At 40.1% G+C, this 16,674-nt stretch overlaps 2 protein-coding genes across 3 annotated transcripts; one reads left to right on the forward strand and one right to left on the reverse strand.

Moving 5' to 3' along the window:
* Positions 1–128: 128 nt before the first annotated feature.
* On the reverse strand, positions 129–7,055 carry cul4a (cullin 4A). Its single transcript, XM_055507287.1, has 20 exons — positions 6,443–7,055; positions 5,439–5,554; positions 5,087–5,191; positions 4,348–4,416; positions 4,163–4,236; positions 3,910–4,072; positions 3,743–3,832; positions 3,562–3,644; positions 3,387–3,454; positions 3,144–3,262; positions 2,859–3,051; positions 2,625–2,729; positions 2,423–2,533; positions 2,221–2,306; positions 2,011–2,118; positions 1,813–1,926; positions 1,616–1,721; positions 1,356–1,528; positions 1,083–1,235; positions 129–983 (listed from the first exon to the last, which is right to left on the reverse strand). The coding sequence occupies exons 1-20, from the start codon at positions 6,582–6,584 to the stop codon at positions 888–890; spliced, it is 2,274 nt and encodes a 757-aa protein (XP_055363262.1). The 5' UTR covers positions 6,585–7,055; the 3' UTR covers positions 129–887.
* Positions 7,056–7,482: 427 nt separating this feature from the next.
* Positions 7,483–16,564, forward strand: tgfbrap1 (transforming growth factor, beta receptor associated protein 1). 2 transcript variants are annotated; one of them, XM_029144236.3, is made up of 13 exons: positions 7,483–7,718; positions 8,619–9,334; positions 9,763–9,957; positions 10,080–10,234; positions 10,390–10,472; positions 10,797–10,977; positions 11,091–11,251; positions 11,744–11,801; positions 11,909–12,052; positions 12,334–12,477; positions 13,270–13,429; positions 13,544–14,010; positions 14,171–16,564. In XM_029144236.3, exons 2-13 carry the CDS (start codon positions 8,638–8,640, stop codon positions 14,357–14,359), a joined length of 2,634 nt encoding a protein of 877 aa, XP_029000069.1. In that variant the 5' UTR covers positions 7,483–7,718; positions 8,619–8,637; the 3' UTR covers positions 14,360–16,564. The 2 variants fall into 2 exon arrangements, with proteins under 2 accessions (XP_029000069.1, XP_029000068.1); XM_029144235.3 differs by having other exon boundaries at positions 8,624–9,334.
* Positions 16,565–16,674: the final 110 nt, after the last annotated feature.

Below are 16,674 nucleotides of genomic sequence, written 5' to 3' on the forward strand. Positions count from 1 at the left end.
TGAAGAGTTGAACAAGGCAAATCCTTCACACATTTGTCCTGGTTTTCTTCATAAATTGGTTGTAAAATGTGGTCTAATTACATCAATTCAACAAATGGGAACAATAACAGTAATAAATAATAACTGAATCATTAAATATCAATTTATTCAGGTTCACTTTTCTCACTCTTACATAGAGAACAATCTGATCTACAAAAAAAACGTCAGAACATGACATTGGACATTTGAACAGTTTGGTCAAAACATACAACATACCCAAAGAAATACCTAAGTGGCTTGCCTGAATGTCATTTAGCGTCTCTGTTACAAGCAATAAACTCTCTCTGACCTCTGACCCCAACACATTTGAACTATCCCCTCTGGCTCAGTTGATTCGTCTCTTAGTCCTCAACAGCTATTTCGTTCTAATCAAGCATCCAACCAATCAGGTTGCAGCATGAGAACGTCTCGACCAGAAACAAAGTTGGGAAAACAACAAAACATTTCAAAAATCAGGAAAACTCGACTATAATGGAAAATAAAAGATTTCAAAACAACATATCTGAGAAAGAAAACACTCCCAAACAGAAGAAAGAAAAACAGAGGAAAGTGCTAGTTATTTTCAGGTGAGCTTTGCGTTAGCAAATTTGTAAGTCACATAAACCAACAATCAACAACTCCTTCAGCCCCATCTTGGTGTCCAGCTAAAGAGTTCACAGGGTGGGAACAGCCAAGTCCTTTGTCTCTCTGGAGCTCTGAGTGACCTGGATGCTGTTCTCCAGGACTGTGGATAGAGTGATGGACGGGCACCGGAGGAGAGCTGGGTGGCTGAGGGGCGATGATGCTGTTTTGCAGGGCCAGCTGTACGCTTGCCATGAGGAAAGCATTGCAGTGACAGTGGCAGGCCCTCAGGCAACGTAGTGGTACTGGTTAGGAGTCTCCTTGTCGCGCTCCATGTAGTCTCTGTCTATAAGCGATTCTATTCGTTTCTTTAGGTCGCCAGGCTGTCGATAGCAATAGAAAACAGATAGGGATTAACTTAATGTGCATGCATGCAATTTGTATTGAAAGATGGGGGGAAAATAAGCAGCTTAACGTGTCACCTTGACAGGGAACTTCAGCTGGTTGTAGAGCTCGGAAACTAGAAGGTTGTGACTAAGAGTCTTTCTCATCTTCATGATTCGCACCACAGCTGCATCAATCTGATACTGTCTGTCTTGGAACACACGCTCTGTGGTGCTTACCTGCTCCTCTACCTGTAAGAACAATATGTTTAAAATGAATGAATGAATGAAGAGCCATCCCTTTGCATAGCAACACAGCAGTTAAAGAACCAGCAAAATGAGGTCTGGAAGTGTCCGAGAAAGTATTTGTACCGTTTCCTTCATTTGGATCTGGTTGATCTTGATACGGAACAGTTTGTGTTTAAAGTCATTATTAAAATTGAAGCGGTCTCCATCTTCCACGTCTTTCCCTCGAGGGTTCTTGTTAAGTACGCGTGCTTTTCCGCAGGCCAGAGACTGCAATGTCCTTCTGAGCTCCCCCTCCTCTGTACAGGACAGAACAGAGTGTGAGACGGCAGCCCTCTCCCCGACTGCACAACAGCTTGTATGACATATTTCAACACGGCTGTCACCTATGCCAGTGGCAGTGCGGATCTCCTCCATGCTGAAATCTTCCCCCTCAGTAAACATCAGCAGCACCAGCGTCTGGAACAGAGAGACCTGCAGCTCCTTCTTACCCTGTGGGGGAAGACCGTCATTGTAAGTGCAGTGAAGACATTCCCAATCGAATCAAATCTCTGTGCAATGTTAAGCTGTGTCAGAGCTTCACCTCTTTAAACTCTGCTTTTAATACAGCATGACCCAGGGTTGGCTGCCACTGCAGCTTCCTCCCACTGTGCTTGCCCAGGTAGAACAGCTTGAACACCTCCTGGAGTTTTACCATCTATCACAACAAAAGATAACATTGTACTTCAAACACGCTTTTGGAAATCATTTTAGACAGACACAAAGAAAAGCAACAACTTACCTCTGAGGGCAAGTGGACCTCCATAGGCGTGTAAGACGGCCAGTAGCCCATCGTTAGGATGTTGACAGTGAGTTCTATGTTGCTTGGCTCACTCTGGTTTTGCATATACTGAGTAAAAACATAATAACATATAATAACAATTATGCACAAGGACACATGTAGGTGTTAGTAAATGTGTTCATGATTTGGTATATGTGGGACTAAAAGTACCTGTTTGAATTGGATCATGATGTCTTTGGACAGTTCCATGTCCTTGAACATCCCCTCGAGCTTACTAGTAAATGCTGCTCCGCATTCTGGAGGAAGTTACAACCATCATTTTGAAGCCTTACCCCCAACACATTCAACCATCTCAATATTACGATTACTGTTAATTTAATTTGGCACTTTCTTTAAAATTAAAAATGTTTACCATGTTTGAGCTTTGAGAGCATGGACTTTTCAGCATCAACAGAAGCACTCTTGCCAACCAGCAGACGCTTGGCCAAGTCCTTCTTATAAAAGGCTTCAAACACATCTTTTCCTAGAGGGGGAAAACAGTTCAAGATGTCTTATAATATCACACTAATCACACCATAACATATGAATTCACCCCACACAGAAGTGTAACTGACCATGTATAAAACGAAAGATTATCATTATCTTGTCTAGGATTCGCTCCAGTTCCTCTTCTGTAGCCTCCTTGTTTCCTGCTCTTAGCTTAGAGTCCACATATTTGGCTGCACACAAAACAACTAAAGTTGTCATCTCATATGGAATAAATAAAAATCAAAAGTTTTTACTATTTACACAAAGTCATAGAAAAGTTATTAGAGTTAGAGAAGACGGCACCTCCTTGTCTGACCTACCAATAAGTTCAGCGGGTTTGTTGGGCCTCTTGTTGATAAAGGCCTCAAAAGCTTCTTTCATGGCGTTTATGAAGCCCTCATTCCGTGCAAAGCAGCTCTGAGCCACATTGTCCATCTTGTCCTTAAAATCCAGCAGGTCTTGCACCATGTCCTTGTCTTTCTCTGGCGTACATACAATCTCTCCACCAAAGGACTGAGACCAGAAAAAGTTAGAATAAATATTTGACACAAAAGGCTGTTGATGTGCTTTGTATTCATGCTTCTGGAGATACAATGTGTATATACCTTGATGTACTCCCTCCAAAACTGCAGCAGTGTGGGGAGTCCCCCTTTCACCTTGCTGAAGAGTTGGTAGAGGAGTGCTAGTTCAGTCACACGGTTCTCATCCAGCAAGGTGCTCAGGCCTGACACAAAAATATAATACATTGTTATTAACATGGTGTGAAGCCTTGCAGTGTGCTGCAAATCAAAGAAACTCACAATCTTTACCAATGTAGTGTTTAACAGCAAACACAAGACCAGACATACCTTTCTGTAGCATCGAGGTCATGTGCTCTCCTAAAAGTTGTTTCTCAACACAGCTAATAAGTGGTTTCCTGTAAAATATTGAGGGGAAAGTAATGAGAAGGTGAAGACGTTACGCCCAATATGCTAGTAATATGTTGCAATATAAAACATTAAAAAAATATAGTTAATAATTTACTGAGTGCTCTGGTCAAGGTAGCTGACAATACGATCATTTTCCTCCTCTAACCGGCGAGCCACGTGGTGCAGGTATTCAGGCACCTGGACACATACAGGACCAAAACATAGATTCAGGACATTTTAATACAAGAAAATCAACACTCATCGAATTCAGCGGGTCCATTAATAGTCTGACTCACGTCTCGCTCCTGCATCAGCCGCTGTCCTTCTGCTGCATACAGGCGATTGGTCTCCATCAAAAACCTCTCCTCAAAGGAATCTTTGTAAACCTTTAACCAACATTTAGACAGTCAGAAGCTAAAATAGTAACACACCCATTGGTTTTAGCAAACAGGCCATTGCATACCTGCAGGTCTGACAGCATGCCTAGCAGGCTCCTGAGCAGACTGCGGTCAATCGTCTCTCCATTTCTCTCCAGCTCAATCTGCTCCAAAATGCCGTCTACTGTCCGTTTCTGAACTGCACCGTCACTCACAATGTGAGTACGAAACAATTCCAGCCCAGTGTCCCTGCAACGCACAGGCCAACAATGAATCATGACCAAAGTCTGTCACTGTCCTTATTTTTAACAGAATAATCTGAATGAAGAATTCTTTTACCAGATGGATGGGAGTAGAGAGTTCTGAAGCACATAGGTACGATCCAGAAAGAGAAAGATACTTCGGATCATTATCTATAAAGCGAAAAAATGTAGACTGGAATTTAAAAACGGGACTTTAACACTGGACAGAAACTCACCTATCACAACTTATCTAAAAACAAAATTAAATGCATTGACACTCACTGTTTGCCTGCAATGGTCCTGCCAGCAGCGATTTATTCGCTTTAAGAATGACAGGTTGTCCAAAGACTCTGTGAGTGCCATGTTAAGGTAAAAAAACAATCTTAAACCTTCATATTTCACAGTAAACTGCTGGGACACATTTACTTGAGCATACAGTACATAAACTAAAGTGCTAAAATCTATCAACTTGAATACATTCAATAAATAAAAGATGACCAGATGACCTAATTTGCGACTATTTGTTAATAACCAATTTCAAAGCTGTTTTGTTGTGCAATGCAATTTATTTATGTTAGTTGAGTGTATAAAGTAATATATACAATAACTGCCAAACTGAATTTTTGCCCCCTTGTGACAAAAGACTGCAACAACACCTTAACTGTGGAGTTGGGCCTCAAAGTCAGGACAAACAGATTAAAGCATCAATCACTAGCTCACTTTTAATCACTCTCTTCTTTTAGAGAAGAGATCTTTTAGTCTTGTTCTATGAACATGTAGACTCCTTGATTTTAAAAAGAGCTCTTAAATTCACATGCATGCAATGTTTGTTTTTAAAAGCAGGTTGTAATATGCAGTAAATCGCAGGTTTAGCACTAGTAAAGATTGGAGTATTTTAAAGTACATTAAGTCACCTGCATACTTCAAAATGTAAAAACATAACTTGTTTTCTCTGTCCCAAGGTCATTAAATGTTGAGATAAGTTCAACGCATTGGCCCAGCACAGACACACAAAAGGATATTCCCTAAATTGATGGATTTGGGCCCGCACGTGATCTTCACAGACCTGTCGTAGCTGCTTGTACAGTGTCGGGGAGACCTTATATGAACAAAGGTTTTCCACTGCCTGGAGCATGGAGTGAAGTCAAAGCAAGTGTTGTTACTAAAGTTGTACAGAATTGTTCACAATGCATGTATGGTATATTGAACATTTTTATATTTAAAAACATACCATACATATTAGTAATCCACATGAGACTTTCTATATGTGAATAACCATCAATATCAGAATAAAAAAACTTAAAATATAGGTTATATTCTGTTTTTGTTTTCCATGAACATGTTCCTATAACTGATAAAAGCTCAGACTGAACCTGATAAAGCTCTTCCAGATTGTATTTAATAGAGGTGCTGTTTTGAATGGCCCCCACTGCATCTCGTAGTTTCAGCCATGTGTCCTCAGTGTAGTTCTCTGATAGTTTTGGCCTGTCTGTTAGGGAAAAATGTATACACACTGAAAGCAGCTGAACAACTAAACACAGACTTATTAGTGCTAGTTAAAACATGCTGGCATTTGTATTACATATACAAACATATTTTAAAATGTGCAACACAAACATTAACATATAAGAATATCCAAAAGTCAAGACATTGTGGTTTATGTTTTTATACTTACTAAACTTTTATTCTTTGAATAGCTAATATTACCTATTCTAAGAAAAATATCTGAACAAAATATCTGTCAGTGTTTACTATTACTAATTATGCTTTGAAGAAAAGAAAATCTGCTACTGTTACTCCATCACTCACTGCTGTCATTGCTATAGCCATTTAAATAGTATACCATAAGCATGTTTGTTTAAGGGTGTCCTTGACTTTTTGTACAGCGGGCTACAGAGTAATGCAGTTTGGTTTTGCTGTACACTTATATGTGCTAAATAGCGATCTTCAGTTTATGACTTTTAATATCTTAATCCATTCATGTCCATTATATTCACCCATAAGTTGTCACACTAAAGTTGTGATGACTATGGTACTGTTAAGTTACAGAGATACTCCTACAACTAGTGTTAGTATAAACATATTTAAGATATTACCATATATATATTTACAGATAAACTCTCTACTCAACAAACTAGAGTCAGCTTCTTTTGCCAGTTCAGAGATGCTAAACTAAAGATATTGATATAAATATTGTTAATCTCTAAATGCAAATTATCTACACATTTGTTAGAAATTCTACTATGACATAGTCGGTGGCCACAAAAATAGACAAAGCAGTTCAGTTAGTAGCGAATATAAATCACTGGTGAATAAACTAAACTGTGCTGCAGCTGCGATTAGGAGAACGAATGTCCAGACAATCAAGTTACGATACCTTTAAAATTCTTGATCACTAATTTCTTGGAAGCGCCTGTTTTGCCTGAGGCCACAGTGGAGGTCCTGGCCATCCCGTTGGTGTTGTGCTCCGTTATAGAGGAGAAGCTGGCTCTCTTGTCCTGTCGGGTGTCCTCTGACATTATCAGATTAGCGCTTTGGCTTCACGCAGTAATTCAAGTGTTTGCTAAGTTGGGGGTTCAGTCGCTTGTTTATTTACTGTCAATAACACAGCTTCTTGATCAATTGTCTTTGGTTGACAGCTTAAACAGTCGTGGTCTACTTAAAAGTCATTTACAGACTCAATTGACTCACGTAATAGATACTAATCAAACCACATAACTATCGTCAGCTAGGTAAACAGCTAGCTAACAGTATGGCAACTGACACTGCTGCACACTTTAGCTACCACTTTTCGTCTTCTATAAAGCACTTTAGCCTTAATGGCTAAACCATAACTGTGTTGACTACTTACGGGTTTGAACGAGATTAACGTTTGTGTTTTACGACAGTAAATGGAAAGAGAAAGGCCAGATAGCTTAGATATAACCGACCCATGTTTGGTGCCTTTCTCTAGCATATAGCTAGCTAGCATAACAAAATGGCTTTTTATGAGACAGTTCAGTTGGACAGGTGCATCCTGGGTGAAAAACGGGTGCGTTGCGTTCAGGGTTAGTTTGGTGTGTAACTGCCGGTTTAGGATAGTAGAATGAGTGACAAAATTTCTTCGTCACCGGGCCCTACTTTAACAAGTACTCAACGAACGTGTGTTTTTATTAAAACATTCAACCCTTACACGCTAAGGCAAGGTTTAGAAGAGTCCGTTGTTGTTTACAAACCTAAGATATAGTATATATAGATATAGTCATAATGATGAACCAGTCAACTTACAGGCAATCAAGAACGAATTGTATTTTTAATCATAAGTGAATACCATAGTGAATACTACCATTCTGTACTTTACATACTGTAAGCACCCCGTTCGAAATGTGTTGTGAAATTGTTAACAAACCTCTTTGCTAGAGAGTCTTGAACGCACCCCTGCATCACCTGCAACCAGCAGCAGTTTAGTGCAAATGGGCGGTGTTTTATATGGGACTAGGAAGACCCAACGACCAGTCAAGCCATATTTTCTGCCTGCTGGTGCGGTGCCGACTCGAGCACCATGGCTATAGTGATGCGTGTGTGTAACTATATGTTGTGGCTGCACTTACTGCATTAGTAGGCCACTCTTGTTTGTGGTTATCCGGTCTGCCGTCCGTCCTGAGCGCCGTCTGGTAAGTATGCTAACAGCTCCAGGAGAAACAGGGCAGGGAGTTGGTGCGCACAGCATCATCTCCATTGAGGGTGACCGGTGGGAAAAATAGGCACCTTGTAACAATACCACTTGTTTGATTGGCAGTAAGTCCTCCATTAGTCACACTGTGCACGGAGCTTTAAGCTAGTTTGCTGGCCAGCCATGACAAGAGAAGGTTGTTTAAGCTAACGTTAGCCACAGTAGTTTGCTAGCTGGACCAAAAGCTAAAGCTACATAATTAACTGATCTCTGGCAGTAACTGCTTCACATGGTTAATCTGCCTTACCCTAACAAATAATTAATCCTCCAGACCCCTAGTGTGAACCAGGGATCTTTGTTTTGGTATTATAGCTAATATGCGTAGCTTTAGATATCATGTTAGCGTTAACACCACCAGCAAAGCTAACTGCGCGTTAGCTAGTGTTTTCCAAAATTGTTAAACATTCATTTAAACTTTTATTGAAAACTTTTGGTTGGCATTCATTTTAAGGACATAAAATGTAATAAGCAACAAGTTACGCTATTATACAGCACAAGACATAATTTAGAGTTTGCTTTAATGTTTAACGTTGTGTCATGTGAAGGATTACAACTGTGCATTACTGCGCTGCCAAACCATATTTCAACTGCAGTCAATTATTAAACAATGTGATAAATGTCTACACTCTGCTTAAACACTTGCAGTGTTTGCTTTATAATGTTACCATTAACCCTTACTGGAGTCATGAATACTTATTAGTAAAGATGACTAGCATAACATCAGAGTAACTAAAAAGGCACTTAATAATTAGAATTAATTTAATTAATAATTATTTTTTTTTATATAACAGTATAATGTGTCTGTCTCAGTTTTATTCATGCCTGCGTGTTTTGTGTCTAGTATAGATGCCTTGGCTGAGATGAGTGTGAAGGCTTTTGAGCTCGTCCCTGCTGTGGAGCGAGATCTCCTCATGGGTGACAAAGCTCGCATCAATATCGAGTGCATTGAATGCTGTGGAAAGCATCTGTACGTAGGTACCAATGACTGTTTTATCCACCACTTCCTAATGGATGAGGTCACATCCTCCAAAGGGAAGCTAAGTTACTCGGCTCAGAAACTTCTACACAAATATCTGGGCCTGAAGAAGGCTGTTGCTGAGCTGCGTGCTGCCTCTGCTCTGGAGCGACTGATAGTGCTTTGCGATGGAATAGTGTTCCTTGTTGACATGGTGACACTGGAGACTGTGCCCTCAGCAGCAGGAGGTGGAGCCAAGATCAGAGGTGTAACTGCATTCTGCATTAACGAGAACCCGGTAAATGGGGATCCGTTCTGCGTGGAAATAGGTGTGCTCTCATCCAAACGAAGAACCGTGCAGATTTACATGGTTTATGAGGATCGAGTGCAGCTGGTCAAGGAGTTGACCACCCCTGAGCAGCCCTGCGCTGTCAGTGTTGACGGTTACTTCCTGTGCCTGGCCCTCACCACACAGTACATGATCCTGAACTACAACACAGGAGCCTCACAAGACCTCTTTCCTTACAACAGTGAAGAGAGGACACCCATTGTGAAGCGGATTGGCAGAGAGGAGTTCCTCTTAGCAGCACCTGGTGGTCTTGGTGAGTCAGTACAAAAACAATGTAGCTACAGGTCTTTATGAAACTTAAAAGGGTCTTTGATATCTTTTTTTAATTAATGTAATGTTTGTGACTGGCAATACAGTGGATTGTGTAATTCAGGGGATTCAGGGGATTTCAGAGATTTTTTTACTGGCTGTCTTATCCAGAAACTATAAAACTATAGCATAATCAATATTGGTGTGTATGAATGAAGTATAGTTATATGTGATGATGGATATGATGATGTTAGTCCAGCTACTCAATAGCATCTCTATTATTTGTGAATATGAGATATCATGGTCTTATTTAGAATCCAGACATAACTACTCGTATAATACAGTCAGTTGTTACATACCATTATTAGCAGTTAATCACAGTTAGGACATTTGTCACATTTTTGATTCGTTTTTAAATTATGCCATTTCTAGGAATGTTTGCCAATGCAGAAGGGGTATCTCAACGAGCACCAGTTAACTGGTCAGAGAACGTGATTGGTGCCACCGTGTGTTTCCCATATGTAGTTGCTCTGGACGAGAGCTTTATTACCATCCACAGCATGCTAGACCAACAGCTAAAACAGACCCTTTCCTTCAGGGATGGACACATCCTGCAAGATTTTGAAGGTACTGAGGTCAAAGTGTTTTCCATGAGTATTTCTTTATTTCAGTAATTAAATCAAGAATGTCGAGCTAGGACACCTACATATTCCCGAGTAGAGTAGTACTGACCTGTGCATGCTGTTTAGGGAAGGTCATTCTGGCTTCCACTAAGGCAGTTTATGTCCTGGTGCCACTGCCACTGGAGAGACAGATCCAAGACTTACTGGCCAGTCACAGAGTGGAGGAGGCGCTCACCCTCACAGAGGGAGCACAGAGAAATATTCCCAAAGACAAGTTTCAGGTGACAAACTGTGGTGTTTTCATATTCATTGATGAGTATGTCAATAAGAAATACAATGATACTTAATAATAATCTATTACACATTTACACAATTTTCTTCTCAATTCATTTAAAACAAAATAGTCTGATATTTTTGTCACTTTCTGCATGCACAGATTTTGCACAAAAGAATCCTCCAGCAAGCAGGTTTTATACAGTTTGGCCAACTTCAGTTTCAAGACGCAAAAGAACACTTCAGGTAAGAGTTAAAAATGTTTGATCAATGTCCAGGGTTTATTAAACTGGCGGAAAAATGATCTGATGTGGCAAATCATATCCTGTTTGCCTTTTGTTCTGTTATTCCATAGCAAGTTCCTCTTCAACTTTAATATTGAGTAATGTTAAGTTTGGTTAATAAGGTTACATGTTTGGAGTCCTATGTTGACAGGTGGACAAAGTTTGCTTTAGTTTGATTTGTTTGTCAGTTGTGAAATATGCATATCCTTTAGTTCCTCTAACTTCTGATTGCTTCATTGATTGTGTCTCGCAGCTATTGTCAGTGAGCTTTCCTTTCTGATTTTAGGAAGGGTCAGCTGGATGTGCGAGAGCTGATTTCGCTCTACCCCTTACTGCTGCCAGCTTCATCATCATTCACACGTTGCCACCCTCCTCTCCACGAGTTTGCTGATCTTAACCATCTGGCGCAGGGTGATCAAGATAAAGTGCTGCGATGCAAGAAATTCCTTATCAGTTATTTGGGAGAGGTAAATTGGGGAAAATACATATATACACATAATCTAGCAAGATCTGCTCTTGACCATAGTTGTTTGACTTTTCAATATTTATTCTATGATTTCTTTTTCTTTTCTGTCCACAGGCTCGAAGCACAGAGGTGGCCAATGGCTGTAGAGAAGATGTGGACACCGCACTGTTAAAGTTATATGCTGAGCTGGATCATGAGAGTCTTTTAGACCTACTAGCCTCAGAAAATGCTTGTGTGCTACAAGACAGTGTCCCGTGGCTAGAAAAATATCATAAGTGCGTATACTGGCATTTTTTTTTTATAAGCCTTTATTTCTTAAGCGATACAAAATGTGTCTCGCATAAATGCACTCAGTTATGTAGCTATATAAAGGGAAACCACAATTTCAAACTTTGACTGCAGCCTGGATGTTTTAAATGTTAGGGTTTCACTGATTTTGTGAAGACCTATTAGAGTAAATTAGTAGTTTTTACTTGTTCATGCCATATCACCCTCAAAACTGTAGTAATGAGCAGAGCTTTGTGCTCATTACCAGTTTCTTTGCGATGCTGCAGATCACTATAATTTTCACTAATTACTGCTGCAGTGAAATTTGTAAATTGCTACAGGGACTGACTCAGAATTTGTTAAGTAAATGTCTTTTTTCTTGCCCTTCTCTGTTAATTACCACCCTAGTGAAGCTTAAGTATCCAGCTTTTTAATTAAATTACTTGGTACAAAAATTGAATCTAAAAACAGATAATTTATTTACTTTGACTCTCTCGCAGATATTTTGCACTCGGGCTGCTCTATCATTATAATGGTCAGGATTCTGCAGCACTTCAGGTTTGTACATCTTAAATCAGATTATCATCAGACCTCACAAGAACATGCTATATACTTTATACTCATATACTTATAAATAATACATATTTTCTCTGGTTTTCTGGCAGTTGTGGATTCAAGTGGTAGATGGCAGTCTGCAGGATTCCACGAGGTCTGACCTTTACGAGTACATTGTGGACTTTCTTTGCTCCTGCTCCAGTCCTGACCTTGTATGGAAGTATGCAGGCTGGGTGCTGCAGAAGGATCCCACTGTAAGTTAGCAGGACATTAACTGAATGGCAAATAAATGCAATGTAAGCTGATCCTTAAAACACTTTAATACATTTATATTGTTGTTAAAGGGACCAAGATGCTTAGATGATAAATGGCACATTAAACATAGTCACAGCAGCTGACTGGGACTTTCCAGCATTCAAACAAGTTTTTCACATCCCTTTTTCTTTAGCAGAACTATCTCTACTACTCAGCTTTTTTAATGTTTTAATACTTTCCTCATGCTTTGTTGGTCACCTAGATTATCTTTTGGTTATAGAAAGGCATCCACATCTTTACCAAGAGGCCGGTTAGTAAAGATCACCCTGAACTAAGGCCTGAAGATGTCATCGCTTGCCTGGAAAAGCACAGCCAGGCCCTGCTTCTTTACCTGGAACATCTGGTGTTGGAGAAAAAAATAGAGGTACCGTAATGAGGCAAAGCAAGCAGTCATTATCAGTGAGCAGTTAAGTAGTGAGAGAAACAGGACTTTGTGTCAACAGGCCCGTCCTTACTCATGGTATTAGTTCTTCAAGAGCAGAGAAATGCATTGTATGGACGATTTCACTATTGACCGCGTTCTAAATACGAAAATAATTTAATGAAGTTGCTCTTGTGTGGCTCATTGGTTAGCACTGTCCCTTGACTTCCTCCAACTGGCATAGCATGTGCTAAGTGAATTAGTTTCCTTTAAATGGTATCCACACTTGCTTTCTGCCTCGATGCTCCCAGGAGTCCTGCAGCACAAGCATAAATACTTGTATGGATGAATGCACAAACTTAATTTAAACAATATGTTTTCACTTAGAACAAAGATTGCTCTTTTTTCCACTCATAGTTGCACAAAATCACACTTAGGTGTGTGTGTGTGTGTGTGTGTGTGTGTGTGTGTGTGTGTGTGTGTGTGTGTGTGTGTGTGTGTGTGTGTGTGTGTGTGTGTGTGTGTGTGTGTGTGTGTGTGTGTGTGTGTGTGTGTGTGTGTGTGTGTGTGTGTGTGTGTGTGTGCACTAATACTATGCATCTTGTGTTGTTGAGGCTAATGACCAGGTCGGCAGTTGTTTAATATTTATATATCTAACTGTAACCGTTGCCCTGTTTTGCTAAACTGTGATGTAACTTTATTGTGGTGAGATCTGAACACAGCAAACCCCATTCACAACAAACTCTGTTACCATAGTCATTGACCCCTCCCTTATTTCCATTCTTGTGGATGCAGAAAGAAAAGCTTCACACACAACTAGCTGTGTTGTACCTGGAGAGAGTCGTGTCTTTGCTGTCAAAGTCTCCACCAGATGAAGAGCTGCTCACCAGAGCTAGAGACAGACTCCAAGCCCTGCTCAGGGAGTCCAACCTTTACCGTGCACAGTACCTTTTAGGTGAGACACTACTGAAGATGACTACACTCATTTTATTTTCATGTTGTGTAAACTTTTTAAGGCAATATTAAAGAATTTATGACCTTGTTTATCATGTTCCTTTTCTCTGTTTAGGTAAGATGGAGAAGTATGAACAGCTGCTGCTAGAGCGAGCAACACTACATGGAAAACTGGAGGAGCATGACAAAGCACTGCACATATTGGTCCATAAGCTCAGAGACTTCTCTTCGGCCGAGGCCTTCTGTTTATGGGCCTCGTCTAGTCGGGATTCTGAGTATAAACAGCATCTTTTTCACCTGCTGCTGGGGGTATATCTTGATAGAAACCCTTCGGGGAAATCTCAGGCCACAGTGAAAAGTGGCAGTGTAGACCTGGAGATGGCAGCAGTGGACCTTCTGAATCGGCACGGCGAGGTGTTCGATGCAGTTCGTGTCCTGCGCATGCTTCCTGACGACTGGTCGATGCAGCTGCTGCGACCCTTTCTGGGTCGAGCTCTCAGGGCCAGTATGCACGCCTCTCGTACTTCTCGGATCACTCTAGGGTTGGCACACTCTGAAAACCTTCAACTGCTGCATGACCGGGTAAGAAACCCTTGTGTAAACACGTACCCATAAGTAAATACTTTGACATCACTTGCAATAGAGCAAGTTTGTTAAAATGTTGTCTGGTAGCTTTTCGCTGTATATAGTGTGGTAAGGTAATGCTCCATGCCGCTTTAACTAACTCATTGTTTCCCTCCAGTTGAAAGAGAGGAAGAAACCCATCTTTGTGTCAGCAAAGAAGGGATGCCACCTGTGCCACAACACCTTCAGTGAGCCCGATGTGGTGTGTCTACCAGGTGGAGTGCCCGTCCACTCCCACTGTGTTGCTCAGAGAGTGAGAGACTCTCCCACAAAGAGACAGTTAACCAATAGCAGTAACCATACGTGACATTTGGCCCTTCAGACTGTCATGTGATCAATGATTTGAGGCACCTAATTAAAGCAGGGTGGCAGCAGAAGATTCTTTAATGGCATTCTTGAGAAACGTGAAAGATTCAGTGCAGACGTGTATATGTGCGAGGGGGAGAAACGCATGTCTGCTGCTTATTCTTGTGTTACAGTTACACAGAACCACACTCTGAGCTGCACTTTTTATAAAAGGGGAAAAAACAACAGCAAAGCCACTCTGTTTGTAATTCAGAGAAACACGGCCCCTATGCTTATTTGTAGGTTCAACACTGTGCCTGTCCTTGTTTTTCAGTAATCGATTACTCTGAAGCATGACTATTACAACCACTCATACTGTTCTGGTCTCATCAACTCATGTAATATGTATTAATAGTTCCCTGAAATGCACATCGCAGTGTTAGGTTTTAATGTGACATTCTAATTTGCTCCTTGATGCTGCTTTATTTACATCATGGCTGTAAAGGGAAAGAATGTTTTAATTGTTGCATTTCTGTTGCTGACATACAGGCAGAAATTCGACTTATGAGATTTTGATCGCCAAATCACAGTGATGCTCTAAACCTGCTTTCATTCAGTTCATCTTAGGGTTCTAACCCTTTCTTCAGTTAATCTCTAATCGTTACTGATCTATGCCAGACACTAAATTTATACAATTGCAAATCAAACGTCAGAATCTGTCTGCTCTTGTGTAATGAAATAAATGAAGGGGTTTTCGTTGCCCGCACGCCATCATGGACCCATTTTGTTTGTTTGGACACATAATGACTTAAAGTTAATACCTGTGTCAATACAAAACCATTGTCAGTGAAAATTAGTGTTTGTGTGAAAGCCTTGAGGAAGGGTCAGTACTTGTTTGTTCCAAACAGGTGAATAGGTGAAGACAGCATTCATTACTTGTTATATCATATGTGAGTGGTGTGGTGTTTTTTTTGTTTCCATGTCAAACCAGTTTTATATTTCCCCATACTTTACATACTCCATTAACCTTGGTCTATGTTAAAAGGAAATAATAAGACCTATTAAGTATTAGGAGTTACTAGTCCATGGTATGACAAGTAGTCATACTGTGAATGACAATTAGTCATACTTTGACAAAACATCTTCGGCACGAGACTTGTGTTTTAATTGTTTTACATGGACGAGGATGAATATCTACTGCTTTCTTAATGAAAGACCCCTAAACCAGCATCATCAACTACTTTGATAGGGCGAGAATATATAACTGGATAAATCTCAGTTTTCATAAAGCAGTGTTGTGGCCCTACTGTTTTGATAATGACAAATATAACATCTGCCCTTTTGTAATAGAGCCTTACAGTGCTTGTGTATGTTTCGCACAGTGATAAAGACCGTGTGAAATTTTTTCCTGTACTGACGTTGCCTATGGGAGATTTGTAATGTGTTGCTGTTGTTAAATTGTGAACATCTCAGAACCTGGTGATGTTGCTACGTGTCTGTGTTTTCCAACATGGCAGAGGGCAGGATGCATGTATGAAAAAACCCATAATAAAAAATCCAGACATGGTCACATGAAGCTCCTGTACACATTACAGATAAGTTAAACACTGTGTATCTTCACCTTTTCTTGCTAATCGTTAAAATGTGTCTTGGAAATGTGCCATCGTGATCATACCCAGTCTTGATTCTTGGAACACAGAAAAGAGGCCTTAATCTTCCTCCAAACTAGTTCACCTCTAAAGATCACCGCAAAAACAAATTATAGATCAGATACGTTTGTTTCTCTGTAATCCTTTATCATAAACATATTTTGCTTGCTTCCCTGGTGCCTGTGCTGTTGATGCTAGCCTTCTGTAATTGCAGCCCATGTCCAAAGCGACCATGTGCAAACATAACATGAGAAATATATGTTTATTATATCTGAATATTGTAGTTAATGTAGATTTGACTGTGACAAACTCTCACAGCGTATGCTCAGCAATGTTCTCTCAGTTTAGGTGTAGCTTGCTCCTGACCATCAACTTCAGTTAATACCAGACAAAAACAGTACAGTTGACTAAATAAGTGCAATAGTATTTCATAAAATAACTGTATACTGGTACTGTATGTACTGTATATACTGCATTTGTATATGTTTGTCGCTTTCTAAATTAACAACTGTGTGGATGGAGTGTACAAAACCGTAAATCCATCCCATTTTAATAAACATGAAATATCCACTCTTGAAGTCTTAAGTTGTAATTGTAATTAATTGTAATGACTCTCTTATTTGAATGTGAATCTAAATACACAGATTTTTGCGACATTTAACAGTTCTTAGTGCTTTACAGTTCAGTT

This window comes from Betta splendens, chromosome 3, assembly GCF_900634795.4.
Source record: "Betta splendens chromosome 3, fBetSpl5.4, whole genome shotgun sequence".
NCBI classification, from domain to species: Eukaryota; Metazoa; Chordata; class Actinopteri; order Anabantiformes; family Osphronemidae; genus Betta; species Betta splendens.